Source organism: Dendrobium catenatum, unplaced genomic scaffold (genome assembly GCF_001605985.2).
Source record: "Dendrobium catenatum unplaced genomic scaffold, ASM160598v2 fragScaff_scaffold_72, whole genome shotgun sequence".
Classification (NCBI taxonomy): Eukaryota; Viridiplantae; Streptophyta; class Magnoliopsida; order Asparagales; family Orchidaceae; genus Dendrobium; species Dendrobium catenatum.
Window position 1 is genome coordinate 1,163,117 of NW_021318534.1, and position 17,048 is coordinate 1,180,164.

General features: G+C 32.9%; 1 protein-coding gene across 1 annotated transcript; it reads right to left on the bottom strand.

Annotated features, from left to right (window-relative positions):
* Positions 1-1,183: 1,183 nt before the first annotated feature.
* On the bottom strand, positions 1,184-15,867 carry LOC110108501 (poly(A) polymerase I). The gene is made up of 14 exons (XM_020839176.2): positions 15,685-15,867; positions 15,531-15,603; positions 15,265-15,375; positions 12,702-12,799; positions 12,527-12,610; positions 12,313-12,449; positions 12,124-12,196; positions 11,968-12,013; positions 11,633-11,742; positions 11,437-11,544; positions 11,286-11,345; positions 5,974-6,035; positions 2,571-2,874; positions 1,184-1,581 (listed from the first exon to the last, which is right to left on the bottom strand). Exons 1-14 carry the CDS (start codon positions 15,766-15,768, stop codon positions 1,285-1,287), a joined length of 1,647 nt encoding a protein of 548 aa, XP_020694835.1. The 5' UTR covers positions 15,769-15,867; the 3' UTR covers positions 1,184-1,284.
* Positions 15,868-17,048: the final 1,181 nt, after the last annotated feature.

The window sequence follows — 17,048 nt, forward strand, 5'->3', positions numbered from 1 at the left end:
TTTGCATAAAGATGAAGAATTGCTTCTTGTACAAGCAGTTTTTTTTTTTTTTGATTGCATCTGTGCCAAGTTATTTGACAGATATCTTTTTTTGCATGCTTAAATAGAAGAAAAGAAGGCTGGCGTAATCTTTTAGATCTTACTCATGGAAATTGTACAAGTAATTCATCAATACGTGACATGCGAGCATAGTTCAATTTAATTTCCAAAGGAATTTTGATTCAAAAAATCAACTTAATGCTTTGAATTAGTTCAGCTTTCTTTAATTCTTCTGGGTCGCTTTAATGTAGAGTAAAATTGAAATAAAATGAAAAGTTAAATATATTTTTTATTTAAATGGCTATATGTTATGTATATCAGATATTCTAATTGAATTCAATCGCACAGAATGGCAAAATTAGACTGAAATAAATCAACTTGTCGTTAACTACAATTCAATTCAATTATTATTATTATCATTATTTGTTATTCTTTTTTCAGTTTTTTTTTTTAATCTTGGATCTATTGTTTAGAGTGATGGTGAAATAGATGGGAATATGATCAATAAAATTTAAGTTGGACGGTTGAAGTGGAGGAATGTATCGAGCTTTTTGTGTGATAGGAAAATCCTCTCAAACTTAAGAGAATTTTTTAAGATAATAATGAGACTTGCCGTGCTTTATGGTGTCGAGATAAGGATGCTTAGGTGGATGAGTGACTTTACCCGTAAAAATAGGATACAAAATGAGCATAAATGGTGAAAAGGTTAGAGTAGCTCTAGTGGAATATAGATGGTTTGATCACATAAAACAATAGCCTTCTAATGATCGGTTAGGAAAATAAATGTATTATATTTAATTTATGTTAAAAAAGTAGATATAAACCTACAAAAATTTGATTACAAAATATTAGAAATGATCTTTTTTTTTTATTAGATTTAAATGAGAATTTAACTTATAACAACAAGACAAATTGAAGAAAAAAAGAATTCATGTAAATGAATTTTAGGGTTTAGTAATTAGTTCAACAACCTACGCAGAATAATGAGGAATAATTTGAGGTAAACTATCTCATCAGTCTTAGGCTTTCTTTTGGGATGACTTCTTTATTATTTTTTAAATAAAAATTTTATTTAAAATCTACTTTAAAAAATAATAAGAAATTCGTTCCACCCAAATGAAGCCCTTAAGACTACAAAGCTTGATTTCAAAAACAAAAGGCAAAAAAATTCTGCCACATAAATCTAAATTTAATAAGTTCTGTTAATAATATACATTCTGAAATGAAAATATTAATGATACAATATTACGAGAACAATGAGGACAACCTGACTTTGTTCTCTCCTTCAGCCATTCTCTTATCTGCTTCAGAAATTGGTTCACCTTTCATCGTGTCCATAATGATTTTTCCAAGAACGAATCTCGTTTCATTCAAATCCCCTTTCTTGAGCAGCTCGTAGTTTATTTCTGCTCTCATCTTTCTGGATGATTTTTTTTCTTTTATATGAAGATTTCCTTCTTCTTTGCCATGGCAATTTAAGCAAATATCAATAACATCAAAGAGTTTTGATACTTTTCTCCCCGTGTTCGGAGCAACAAAAACCTGCAGATCAAAGAGGAATTTGATCATAAGATGTTTAATTTTCAATTTTTTACCATTTCATCTTAAACCTTCACTGGAAATGACTTTAAAATCTTTACAATCTAAATGATTTATTTTTATAAATATGAGATAATTATCTATTTTCTTGAATAAAATATTAGCAATTATAAAATAATAAATTCGAGTAAAATCTGATATGATCTTATCACCTTCATTAGTTGCTCCATACTCATAACCACCATGAATGTTTTTAAAATCTTATACTAGTCTAATAACTTGTCTATTTAAATCTTCTCCAATAAAAATTTTTCTTCAGCATCTATATTTTATATTAATTCTTCTAAGTCATTCTAAAATTTTATTTTTAAACACATATTCAAACATAATTGATGAGCATATGCACTTAAATATTAATAAACTTAGCATCAACAATAATTTTTAAAGTTATATTTTTATCTCCAATTTTATTAATTTCTACATTCTTATCCTTCAAACTCTTATTTGAAATCACACCAACTACATTTCTAATACAACTATCTGAAAATCATAAGTTAAATCCAAAATTATCAAACTTATTAGCATTTTTCCTAAATCCAAAATCATTTATTAATATGTATATAAGAGTATATATATTTCAAATTTTTATCATAATTCTAATTTCATGGACTTGCTTTTTTATCCAGAGCGATGGTGCACTGGTCCTGCACATTTTTTGCTATATTCATTCCATACATAGTGTCGCTTCAAGGGAACATCATGGCATTAATACAATATATTAAATGATTTATATCATGATTCTTAGACAAGTTTAACACTAGCTATTGATTAACTAACGTAATCCCTCATTTTTCTTATTCAGGATGTGGGACTCGACAATAATAGTATATATATATATATATAGCAAGTAAAGTTCGATTAGTTAATTGAACTCAAGATATTTGTGTATAAAATGCAAATCTGAAAATACTACATGACAATGGATCACTTACCAGGCATTGAGATGAAGATAGCGGGCCGTATTTGGCCAAAGATTGTTGAAGAACATTTGAATCAGTTAAAACTTCCACAGAAGACTTGACCAGTGATGCAAATCGTGAAGTTTCTTTTAAAAGAAGTTCATCCAGTTTAGCTATCGAGGGCGGTAAAATTTCAGGAACGAAGTAAATGAGATCATCAGAGCTTGCAACAGCTTCATTCCATGTCCCATGGTACAAGATAGAAGAAAAAGTCCAAATAACAAGAGAGTCTTGAGGATTTTGTACCAAAGCCAGATGAAAAGCCAACAATCCTAGCCTGTTTCATGACATTTCAGCTTTAATTAAACAATTTCAACGTATTAATTATATATCCTGCAAAATTGGTAAAAATGAACAAAAAGTAGAAATCGCTAGCCATGTAAGTCATCAAATATGCACGTTCACTCCGTCCACTATGTGGGGTCCTTTTTCTCTATTGTGACCTGTTAAGAGTCAAATTCTCATCTAAATCTAAAAAAGAAAGGTCATTTCTAATATTTTCTAACCAAGTCTTTTTAGGTCTACCTCCACCTTTCTTAACATAAGTATAATCTAATACATCTACTTTCCTAACCGGGTCATGGGAAGGCTACTGTTTTATGTGATTAAACCATATAAGGCGACTCTCTCTAATCTTATTTTCCACTGGAGCTACTCCAACCTTTTCACGTATATGCTCATTTCGTATCATGTCTTTAAGAGTAAAACCACTAATCCACCTGAGCATCCTCATCTCTGCAACACTTAACTTAATATTATGCTTCTCTTTTAATGGCCAACATTCTACACCACAAAGCATTGCACGTCTCACTCCCTTAAAGAAATGAAAGAACAATAAAAATTTTAAACTATTAGAAATTTCAAGGAACTATAAACTTTAATTATAGCGAGAATTTGCAGTGGAGTATAGAATATGAAAGTTTGCATTTCATGTAAATCTAGAAGTTCAGTCTCAACTTGTTATCAGCATTTGATCTAAATACAGGGCTGTGCAACAGTGCAAGGGCTCAGCAGAACTTAAAAGAATGGATTCAGGTTATATAAGCAAGAACTAGTATGAAGGGCAAACCAAAAGAAGAATTGGGATATCAATCTAAATACAAGGCTTTTTCACCAGCACTGATAAAGGCAGTGGAAGAATGTTGCTATACCTATGAAAATGCCATTGTGGCTGAATCAAAAGGCTGACTTACATGGTAACAATCAATTGACAATTTCACCCATCTAAAAAATATCCACATGATCAAACTATAAACCTTTCATTTTAATTACATCAAGCACAGAAAATTTATACCAACTACTCATAACTCTAACCTCCTCTCCCTTATTGACCAGGAATGGGCATCTATTTAAAACAGTTGGAGCCAATTCGAGTTCAAAAAAGAGCTGAACCATCACAAACCAGGTTGAGATAGGTTTGAGTTTAACGCAAATTTAAAGTATTTAAGTATATAATCTACGCATGCCATAAACCTCACTCCCTTCATTTTTTATGCAGGAGTAACATTTACACATTATTAGCAAATCTTTCAATCATATAACATCCAATTGTCACATCAAGACCATTCAATTTAAGCTTTAGACAAAAAATAGTGCAATATCAAATTTCAAGATGAATTTGACAAATGCCAAGCATACAAAAGTAACAGCTTAACAAGCCGTCTAGATATTGAGATAAATGATTCATTAAATTAATGCAATATTCGAATCAGAATAAATTTTTTAAGCATGTATAAATAACAGTACAATTTCAATGGATTTGATTAAAAAAATTATAGAAGATGTACTTTTAGTGAGGGGCATTACATGTCATCTATTGTTTTCATCAAATTTGATCAACTGTCCAATCTTTATAAAGAGTAATCAAATTAGATCACCAAATTGTTCTTAGGTTATAATTTTAAATTAATGATGTTGAACTTGCATTTGAAAATGGGAGCATTAAAAACTAATTATGTGGAGAATCGATTTTTTTTTCAGGTAAAAGGATGGGAGTCTATCACTTATATATATATAATTTGTTAATCTACATTTATAAATATCTAGTCTAATTTTTCGATGTATTTAATCAATCAAAACTATCAAATATACTAAAAATATCATTTAAAAAATCCGAAATAAACTCTAGCTATCTAAAAGACCACATATCGAAATTCCAACCATCTTCTCATCAATTGAAGTCATTCATTGAGAAAAGTTAGATGCATCTAATCGATGAGTAAATAAGCTTTAAAGTTTTTGAAGTTGTGCAAATAACTAGTTTTAATAATGCTAAAAATAACAAGTTAGCCTCATGTAGAAATCCTATTTCTTTTATTTCTGGAATTAAATCCCGGTTTCCCAACTTCTCTCTTACCCGCTGCCCCCTAGTTCTCCTCTCCCCTTAATTTGATTTTGATTCAATTTGCCACCTAAGCATTGGAAATCAACTCCTGAGTCTCCCCACAACTGTCCACGAGATTCTCCACTCCATCCTCCAATATCTCAGCCACTCATTAGGGAGAAATCCCTGAAAATTCCGCTTCCTGCATGCTGGCCAGATTTCAAGATTGATCCCTCCCACAATCCTAAGGTTGGAATCCATGATAGCTGCTGTCCAGAGCGTCCCAAGCAATAGAATTTGCTGTCAGATTTTGGAGAAGGAAAAAAATCTGAAATTTTCTCAGATGCTATTTTCAAACTTTGGTCAAGAGGCTTGGAGTTTATTTTCTCTTCCAAGTGCAAGAGATGTTTGGAATCTGAAACTGTTTTCAAGTTCTACAAGAAGAGTTGGTGCTTGTTCTCCCTCCTCTTTCAAGAAAGAAAACTGAAACCTCTAAGATTTTTTGTGAAATATGAACTTGCTGTCAAGAAAAATTGGAGAGGAGACTTCTCCCTAGCAACGCCTCCGTTCTACATCAAAATTCTATAATATCAGTAGGAAAAACCATGTAAATAATTTCTAGCCTTCTAAACTACACATTGAAATTCCAACCATCTTCATGATCTTTAGTCATTTAGAAAATGTTGATGCATTTGATTGTTGAATAAACACGCTTTAAAGTTTTTGAAATTCTGCAAATCACTAGTTTTAATTATGCTTAAAATAACAGGCAATTACAATCTTACATTTGATGGTTATAACATCAAAACTTGGAGGATGGAAAGAAAATGTGAAAATAGAGGATGAAAAGAAAAGATGAAAATGTACAGTGAAGTGGTCGGTGACCATCTAAAGCACAAGGTTTTGTATAGTAGCATTAGTTTCAGGAATCAGCAGGACTCGAATGATATGGAATACGGAAGAGGGTTTTGAAGGTAGCTAGAAATAAGAACAAGTGATCTTTACCCTGACATGCAATTATAAAACACAACAAACTTGCATATCATTTCCTACCATAAATCACAACTGCATGGACGGTCAGCTCTAAGCAATTTATCAGCATTCATTAGCAAGTCCTGCAAAAGAAAACAGCATTGTGAAAAAACGGTGATAGACCATAGTAGATTGTACTTCAGAAGTGGGACAATCTTTAATGCGAATTAAGACTTTGAAAACAATACACCTATGAAATCAACATTTCAGATATCTCTGATGGAAAGCTTTTTTTTTTTCGTGTAGATCAAAACATGATGTATAAATAAATTTTCACTCAAACAACTCGAGCAGTTATTACTCATAAATTATATTAACATATATGAACATGTGAGTGCATGCCCAAGCATTTTCCAATTAAGGTTTTGTTTGGGACGGCTTTCTTACTACTTCATAAAGCAGCTTTCTAGTACAAAATTTTTAATTTTTCTACTTGAAAGCTGATGTAAGAAGCAGTAAAAAAGCTAACCCAAACGAAGCCTAAATAAACCAAACTTGAGGTTCTTTCCGGTTCTAGAAATCTGCGTCATTTCAACCCTCTGTTCTTTAGATGTTCCTTATGTGAAGAGGTCCTTGTTAATAGCCTCAAATTTATCCACCATCAATTCAGCAAGGATGAAAAGACAATATATGCTCTATTTTCTCACATAATGTAACTAAATCAACATTCTATTTGTCATCCAAGTAAATGAATCTTGCTAAGATGTAAGCTTCTCTAATGGAATAACTTGTAAGTGCGTTAGCACATTAAAGTAAGCATCTATCCTTAGGTGTGATACTCTCTTAGCGTTAATTGGAAAATGAGGATTTAATAAAATTCCTGGAAAATTGAAAAAGATTTCCAATCCCTTAATGTGTCTGGTTGGTCATTTGAGGATTCCAGTTCTTGACCAAAGAACTCAAATCTTCAAAATTCGAGGGATTTGAAGCCGGAAGTCCAAAGTTTGCATTTGCTTTTCTAAACTACCACTGCCCACCCATTATCTCTCCACTCTCAAGTCTAAGCCCCAAAAATTTAACATGGTAAAGCCCTCATCTCTCCATTGCCACTCGCTAGCTCCTAGCCATCCCTTACATTATATTTCTCATGGTGCTGTCATCTTCATTCTGAACAGGTTTTGGGAACAGCAAAAGAGATCTTGCTGTTTTAAGTATGGCGGGCAACACTTGGTTAGTTAAATCTTGCATTTAACTACATTTCTCTCAACACCATTGTAAGGCCATCATCCACGTCCACCTACAACGTTGCCACTGCATAACTTTCTCAGTACTCATTCTTATGTACCATTTCTTTGAAATACTAACTAGAGGCACCAATGGAAAATAAGTATTGGCTAGAAGTACCAATATTCTTGAATTTAAAAAAATGTTTTTTTTATGACATCATCTATGGTCTATTAAGAAATGAGAAAAGGGACTACTTTGATTCCTCTTTAAAGAGTTAACAGACCAAAATGGTCATTTAATACAGTTGGGGATAATTTTGACCTTTCATAAAGAGTCTAGAGACTATTTTGATCCTTTTCCCATTTAGGAATTGTTACATTTAGTGATGGGTTATTTGTAGATTTTGATAGGATTAAAGTATTTAATGATTGACACATCTACTAATAATCCTAAAGTTTGGAGCTTTCATGATTTGGCATTTTTTTATAGAATATTATAGCACTAATCACCAACTAACTTAAGAAAAGAGAGTTTAAATGGATTAAATATATTGATCATGAATATATTGAAATCAATGAGAGACGTATAAATAAACATGTTCTTAAATCATTTGATTTTAATAAAGTGATTGAAGCTTCTTGGGGCACATCTGGTGCAGGCATTGTAGGTGTTTTAAGTCAAGAAAGACATTTTATTACATTCTTTAGTGAGATTTGAATAATGCTAAATAAAAATATTCAAACCACGATAGATAATTTATATTTGTATGCAGGACCTTCGTTATTGGAGGCATTATCAATTGCCTAAAGATTTTGTACTTTAACCATCAAGCTTTGAAATATCTGAGTTCGCAAAAAACATTAAGGATATAGACATGCCAAATGAGTTGAATTTTATGGAAAATATGCGTGTCCTTAAACAATATATTAGAGTTGAGATTAAAAGTAATTATACTTAAAAGCAGTGATGAGGACATCAGCCAGAGATTTCGACATGTATATCATCGGAGGAATTGTAGATCGACAGCTACGATTCGGAGCCTTTACTTTTGATGCATTCATGTATTGCTTATTGTTTTGGATTTTAGTTTTTCCTATTTTACCCCTATAGGTAGTGAGTTCTTGTTGTAGCCCCGAGGGCATTTGAGTCTTTCTTTTTCTTTTATTATTTAGACCTATATATATAGAGGTCTTTTGCATTGTATAAGGTTAATGTGACTTAATAAAATTTTCAGATTTTGAGTTCTTGTTTGTGAGCTCTTGTAGGAGAGGTGAAGCCTAGGAGAGGCTCAAACGAAGTACCCAACGGCCCCTTCAATTGAGCTCTTGGTTTTCTCTATTTTTCTTGTTTTCTCCTTTCTCCTATACCCGCCACCACCCCCTAACCCTTCCTCCTTGCCGCCGGCCAAAACCCTCCCTAGCCTTTCCCATTCCCCCCCATAACTCGCCGGCCCCATCCCCATCATCCCAAGCCGCCGGTCTCCACCCTTCAACCGCCGGTATTCCCTCCCGACAACCCTCCTAGCCGCCGGCCACCCTCATTTGAATTTTCAAATTCCATTGGCTCCTAATTACTTTCCTAAGATATCCCAATGGCAATTAGGAAAGAGTCTATATTTGAATTCAATTAATTTTGAATTTCAAATACTTTCCTTATTGTTAGAACCTAATTAGTAAGCCTCCAAATTAAATCAAATCTGAAATTATATTCATATTTGATCCCAATCATTAATTAAATCCTTGGGCCCAAATAAATTGAACCTAGACTCTTCCGCCACACACCCCCCCCATGTGGCCGGCCCACCCTCTCTCCCCTTTCTCTCTCCAATTAAATCCCCATAATCCCCTCTAACCGCTGCCCCTCCTCCCCTTGCCTATTTGGAGTGATTTTGAATTTTAAAATCTATTCTTTCCCATCCCTAGAAAAATCTGAAATTAATTTCAGATTTTTCTAAGCCACCCTTTTCTCTTCCCTCTCCCAACCTCCTTGAACCCCAACCTAACCAAGCCAAAATCCTCCCCTTGCCTCAAACTCTCATAACTTCTCTCCTCCTCCAAATCAAACCCTCTCAAGGATCAAGTCCGACAAGCCGACATTGCCTCCATGAATGGTCAATCTTGAAGTCAACCACGGATTTGCATACAACTCTCAAGGACAAATCGACATCCTTCAATCACCATTCTTTGATCCCGACTGGGAATTCAAAGATTCCATTGAAAACTACGTAGATCACATGCTCTATCATCTCGCCGAGACGATCGACGAGCAACAACCAACAGGACAGTAGCAAATCATCGGACGTCCATCAACTTCCCCTCCTCCGGCTACTTCTCCGACGAACAATACCTTAAACGTCACTTGTCTCGTGGTGGCATCACTAGGATTACTTTTAATCTTTCTCTGCTAAACACCACTTTCAGGAGCGAGAGTGAGAGAACTCAAGGTGAACATTTCTAATTGTTAATTCGTGAATTTTTGTTATTCATTGCATTTAGTTTTACTTATTTATTTTGTTGTTATTTGCAAGTATCCTTTTAATCTCGTTTGTGACCGTATGTTATTACATAACTTCTAATTGAAAATTCAGGAATCTAACTTGGTGAAACATAAGATTTACAATTGGCAAAGTTTTGTTGAAATTATTATTAATTTCCCAATGCAATTCTTGTTTTCATACATGTTTCACATCAAGTAGAGTTATTATTTTACATGCATTACAAGGTAAACTGACTGATTTTAAACACATAAATGAGAAACATGTCACTTTGAAGGATTTTAGTGAGATTTATGAGAACTCAAATAACAATTCATTTGTGCTTAACAAAGAATATATGTTCAAAGAATGTTATTTATTATTTTATTTATGCACTTTCATACTTGTATTCCAAATTCATCTTTAAGAGACTTTATAATCTTGGAATTATATGTTTGTCATACTACTAATTGGCATTTTGGGCTGAAGATTTAATTGGCATTTTGGGAGAGAGAAGATAATAATAATGATTGAGGATAGGTAATTTTAGCAAGCTTGAAAAGAAACATGACACATATTGTTTCAAACTGTATGATTTGTCCAACTATTACAACAACAACATCAAGCCTTTATCCCACTATGTGGGGCCGGCCACATGAATCTTTTTTCTCCATTGTGTCATGTTAAGAGTCAAATTCTCATTTAAATCGAATAAAGAAAGATCATTTCTAATATTTTTCAACCAAGTCTTAATAATGAAAAAATGATTTGTCCAACTGTTAAAGGAAAAAAAAAACATATTATAGGTCTTTTGACGCCTTTGTCTATTCCATACAAGCCTCAGAAAGAATTTTGAATAAATTTATGTTAGTTTTAACATGAATATTGAGAAAGCAATTATTATATGTTTGTGATGCCAAGTCATTTTTTTTAAATGGTAGGACGCTTTTTTAAAGGCTCATTTCATGCCATATAATAAAATAGTTAATGCTTTTCATATCATAAAATTTTATTTTTAATGAGGTGATTGATTATCCAAAATAACTATCTTTTATTATGATGTAAATTTCATGAATAATTTCCGTTCGGAAAAAAAAATAGAACACAATTTAAATTTTCAAGCACTTATCACCCCACAAACTGACGGAAAAACTAGGATAGTTGATAGAACTTTGGGTGAAATGTTAATTTTTAGATAAACAATCACACATCTGGTTGGAATTTCATATTGCGTAGAGGTAAGTTTGCATACAATTCATTTGTCAATAAATGCCAAGCATGAGCCCATTTAAGATGGATATAATGTTTCAATCTAGAAAATATATTGAGAGTAGGCTTACTGCATTTGCACCATTATTTGCAAAACATATGCATGACTTACATGAGAAAATTCACAAAAGTAGCTCCTAAGTATGGTAATTATAAATTTTCTAAAGACATAAATAGAAATCAACACAATTTAAATCGGGGATAAAGAAATGATGCATTTGAATTCTAAAAAGCTTCCTTAAAAAATCTTTAAGAAACTAAATTTAAAAAAAAATCGCTTTTGCATCTCATTGAGCTTAGAGACTTGAAAGCATTCACTTACTATTTTGATGTATAATAAAAATACAGATAAAAGTTATGTTTGAGTTTTAGATGCCTTGTTGTTTCATGTGCACAAAATAAATTAACTAGTAAAGCATGTTACCATTAACATGATAGACCTTTGAGCTGATGGTTTATTGCTTTGAAATGTCAAGTAAGCAGCCTGAATGGAAGCAATTCGAACCATAATTTCTCTGTTCAAATAAAAAATGAGAAGCCACATATGTAGATGAGGTGATAAATGCTCCACTCACATGAGCAGGAAGCAATAAATCAAGCAGTTTGAATTTCTTAAGTAAATTAATAGACGAAGAAGCTGCTCCATGTGCCATCATAAAATTCATTTCCAGCATTAACCTTTCCTAAATGAACAAAGACGACTTCCATGTCAGTATATAGAGGAAACGGTGACCAGCAATCTTGCAACAAAAAGGGAAATATTTCCTGTACCTTGTTAAGAGTTAGTACAGATGAAGATAAGTCTTGTATTGCAGTTTCTGTTTCTTTGGAAAATTGTAAGCCCAGACGTGCTGCTATTCTCATGCCACGAAGAATTTTCGCTTGACAAGCAAAATTTTCCACGTAGAGAAACCAACTTGTAATTGGGCTCATAAACTCGTAAAGTAGAAAAATAAAAAGGAAGAATAATAAGGTTTCGTTTAGAACGGCTTTCTTACTGCTTTTTAAAGCAACTTTTTAGTATAAAAATTAAACTATTAGTACTAAAAAGCTGCTTTAAGAAGCAGTAAGAAAGCCCTCCCAAACAAACCCTAAAATGAACTTACCACAATCCTCTTTAAAGGCTAAATGAGGTGGATTTACTGTCCGCACCTAAATATGAAAATGGAAATGAGAAAGAAAACTACCAATCTCATGGAGAGGATGTAAAATTGTAAATCAACATAAAGCTACTGCATGCACAATAATCAGAGGATAACAACCTTGGATGCCCTTAAATCTTTTATACCACCAACAAAGTCGTAGATTTTGTATTTGAATGGGTCGAAGAATAAACTGTTGCCAAAAATTATGATAATCAGGTGTAAGTCATCTGTATGAACAAGGGCAATTTTTAGATAAGCAACATCAGTTCCAGCACAGAAAGAAGGGAATAATGACTATATACTAACCAATTGATTGTAAAATCCCGTTTCATGCAGTTCTTCCAGCATGCAAAATCTCCGTCATTATAGTTATTTGATAATTGAGGAAAAATAATTTCCTCTTGTTTATCTTCATTTCTAACAATAGTGTTGAAGCTAGAAACCTGGCATGTCAAAGATGCCATCAACCAAGTGGACACAATGTGTTTGAGGGAGAAACTCAGATACAGTAAATCCAAACCTCAATAACATGGCCGGAAATGTAAACCTGGCATATAGGGAATCGACGCCCTATAATTATACAATGCCGAAATTGCATTTTAATCTGCAAGAAGTAAAATACAAGCAAAAGACATACAGATACTTCATGTGAAAACCAACAAGGCACATCAGTCCATGAAAGATTGTCGCAAAACCTGTTTTAGAGTAGCAGCGGTAATCACATCAAAATCTTTTGGTGTTCTTTTCAAAATTAGATCCCTTACGCACCCTCCGACAAGATATGCTACATATCCTGCCCAAGAAAATTTTTTAAAGAGAAGAGGGAAAAGAAAAGACTGATAATAACATTTGATAAACAAGAATAACACAATTCAAACTAAGAAAGGGCTTTTATTTTTATTTTTCTTGTTTCACCAAAGGAGTAGTGATGAAATGTTGGTGATTCACCATATCATGAAACAAAAACTTTTTATGATTTTTTCATGATAAATTAAATGAATGTTTATTAAAGCTGGTATTTTTACAACACCACAAAATTCGAGTTATTTTACAAGGTTAGAAGGAGAAAAGAGTTATCAATAGCAAACTTGTTTTGTCTTTTGTCTCTAAGTGTAAAGTCACTCATCTACTTGAGCATCCTCATCTTTGCAACATTAAACTTAATTTTATGCTTCTCTTTTAATGGCTAACACTCTGCGCCATAAAGCATTGTAGCTCTCACCACGATCTTACGTAATTTTCTCTTAAGTTTGAGAGGTACTTTTCTATAACACAACATGTCGGATGCATTCCTCCACTTCAACCATCCAACTTGCTTTCTAGTAATAATATCCCCATCTATCTAAAACGTATATTCTGTTTAATAACTTGATTACCTAAAGTCACAATCTCTCCACTAGATCTATTAATACTAAAATTATTTCATGCATTCGGTTTTAGATCTATTACTACTAAAATTATACTCCATGCATTCGGTTTTAGAACTACTTAAAAAAACCTTTAGACTCTAAAGTTGACCTCCATAATTTAAATTTTCCTTCAACTCCCTCTCTAGTATTATCAACAAAAAAACATACATCAAGGTACCTCCTCTTACAAATATCTAGTGAGAACATCTATGACTAAAGCAATATATATATATATATATATGGGCTTAAAGCTGATCCTTAATGTAATCCAACTAAAATAGGAAAATAATTAGTCAAACCACCTTGTGTTTTGACACAAGAAAAAACTCTTGTATATATATCCTTAATGACATAAATATAAGCATTATTAACTCCTTTCTTTTCTAGAACTCTCCAGAGAACTTCTCTTGGAACTCTATCATATGCATTCTCTAAATTAATAAATATCATAAGTAGATCCTCCTTATACTCTCTATACTCTCCATCAAACCTTTCAACAAATATATAGCTTCCATAATAGATCTACCGAGCACGAAGCCAAACTGATTTTGAGAAACATTAGAATCACTTCGTAAACAATGCTCAATTACTCTCTCCCATAGTTTTCATGTATGACAAATTAACTTAATTCATCTATAATTTGTAGTCTTGTGCATCACCTTTATTCTTCAAAATAAGAACAAACACACTCCTCCTCCACTCATATGACATCTCTTTAGTCATTAAAATAATATTAAAAAGTTTAGTAGGCCAAGAATTTCCTTGATATCCTAAGTATTTCTACACCTTTATAAGAATATCATCAAGTCTGATTGTTTTTCACACTTCATTTTCTTAAATGTTTCTCCGACTTTGATTTTACTAATGCGACAACAAAAATAAAAATATTTACTTTCATTTAGGGTGCTAAGGTTACTAAAGTGAATCGTATTCTCACAATCTTTATTGAAAAGTTTATTGAAATATCTCATCCACCTATTTGAATATCCTCTTTTAAGAAAAAGCATTTTTTGATCTTCATCCATAATATATTTCATTTAAACTAGATCCTTATAGAGTGCTTTCTTAAACAAGCGCCACTCATTAAATATAGAGTGTTTTCTTAACTTGATATTTTCTCACATTAAAAATCAACAAATTTATAGTGTATATGTACAACTTCAAGTATTTGCAATTATTTCGTATTTAGAAAGAAGCATCTAAATAGCAAAAACCTTTTCATTCTTTTTGCTTTCTTACGTAACTTTTTCTCTCATCTACTTAAGCCTCAACATGTAGGCTATTTGATATCTTTTTATTTTAGAATGGTTCTATACAAATAGATTGATAGCAATTGTTGTCAACAGCTAACATTGAGGATTAAATATGTAGAAATACATTGACTAGGGATTCTTCTTTTGATTATGAAAAAAAGTTAATGCTATAGGTTGACAATTTAACACTGATAATTGTGACTAGCGGTTAACTTTTTTGCAGGTTGACAACCTGTGGACATCGCATTTTAATTATAACTAGGATAAAACTGATAATAACACTGATTGGCAACAATGATAATGGGGATAAGGCTGATGATGAAGTCGTTGTTGACATTTATTGCAAGGATGATACTTGAGATAAAGATGATGATGGTGCTAATCTTGACTACAAGGAAAATAAAATTAGTAACATTTTTGCACGTTCCACACTATAGAAATTTTATGTAAATAAAAAAGTAAGCATTAGAATTATTGATGTCAAATAAATCGCAAACAATTGACAGTAATATAATATCAAATGTAAGCTTTGCATAGTAACAGGAACTAGTGACCTAAAGCTCAATGGTGTTAAGAAATATAAAGGAAGAATGCACCATTTGTTTGAAGAGTTTTGAGGACCAACAATGTAGAAGGTAATATCGATTCCTTTCTAATCCCGAAAGTCCTTGAGTCCACAATCTTCCAAGCCGAGGTATCAAATGGACCTGATTTAGACACAAATGGTGAACAATAGCTTAGCATGTCATGTAACTATTAAAATAGCAACAGTTTAACATATTCAAAGCGCCAGATTGAAGTCATATATGTCCGTGGGCACGTAGCCGGCATATAAGGTAAAAGAATTTTAGAAGCACTTTACCCGAAGGAGGATTCAAGCTCGTGCCTTCGACTTGGTTGATCCCCATTACCGTCCTGGAAGTATGGTTCCACCTCTGACAGTGAAGAATTTATTACAAATTGTTCGATGAAATAAATGCCCCACTTGAAGACATAGAAGGTATAAGAATCACAACCTGCTGGATATAAATCAGGGTTCTCAGGCGGTCGAGAAAAGAAGGACAGGAGAGGAGTCCGCGGATTCTACGGGATATCGCCATTTTTTTGGTGCCAACTTTCGAGAACTAGGGCATCATTTTCTGAATCGTTGCTGAGGGAGTTCCATCAGAGCAGAGTGTATTGCTGAAGCGTAAATTCAATTTTAGTTATGATTATCAAATTAAATTTTTATATTTATAATTTTAATTTGATTTAGATAAATATCACTTTATTTTGTGTTATATATATGTCTAATATTTAAAATATTAATGACAAAATTATAAAAAGGAGTACATTTAATGTGTAAATATGCATAAAGAGTGTCAATAAAAAAAATTAAAAAAGAGCGAAAACGGAGAGCAGAAATCCGGTTTCTATAGAAATCGGATTATATCAAAATCCGATTTCCTTATATTAATCCCATTTTCGTTGGGTTAGTGAAGAAACCGGGTTTTTGCATTCCGGTTTCTATATTAAATTATTTCTTCCCTGCATCCCATAAAATTAGCTTGTCTGCCCGTGAATTATGCTTCGATTTTTCTCCTCAATTTCCACGCGGGGCTCACCTTCTAGATTCTTGTGAGAAGATCTGTCAAGGAGATTCGGTTCTCTGCCGACACTTGGAGAGTGTGAACAGACGAAGGGTTTGTTGCCTACACTTGGAGAGTGTGAATAGCCGAAGGGTTCGCTGCTTACACTTGGAGAGTGTGAATAGCCGAAGGGTTCGCTGCCTACACTTGGAGAGTGTGAACAGCCGAAGGGTTCTCTGCCCACACTAGGAGAGTGTGAAAGAAAGAAGGTTCTCTGCCAACATTGGGGATTATGTGAAAGGACGAACGATTCTCTGCCGCACTGGGTAGTGGTGAAAAGAGTGTTTTGTAAAGGCTTCTCCGCCTTGTTGTGGGTGCAAAAGGAGAGTCACTATTGGTATTAGTGCAATACTCAGAGGGTGTCTCTAGGGAGTGGATGTAGGTCTGGTTTAGACCGAACCACTATAAATCTGGTGTCATTTACTTTACTATTTTTACTTTTTCGCATTTTATTTTTAGCTTTAAAAACTCTGTGGTTGAAAAATGATTTCTACAAAAACTTAAAAGAAAATTTTCATTTCAGTTTAACTCATTTTAAAAAGAGGGAATAAATTTTTTTTAATCTACCAATTCACCCCCCTCTTGGTAGCCTTGGGACATTAACTTAGGTCTAACAACCTATTTACTATACTCAACATTTATCTTTTTTACTAAAGCTTCTATTAATAGGATTAATAAAATTAGGGATTTTTTTCATCAATTTGAGATGGTTAGTGGTCTTCTTTTGAATAAAAAGAATTATTGTTTTAACA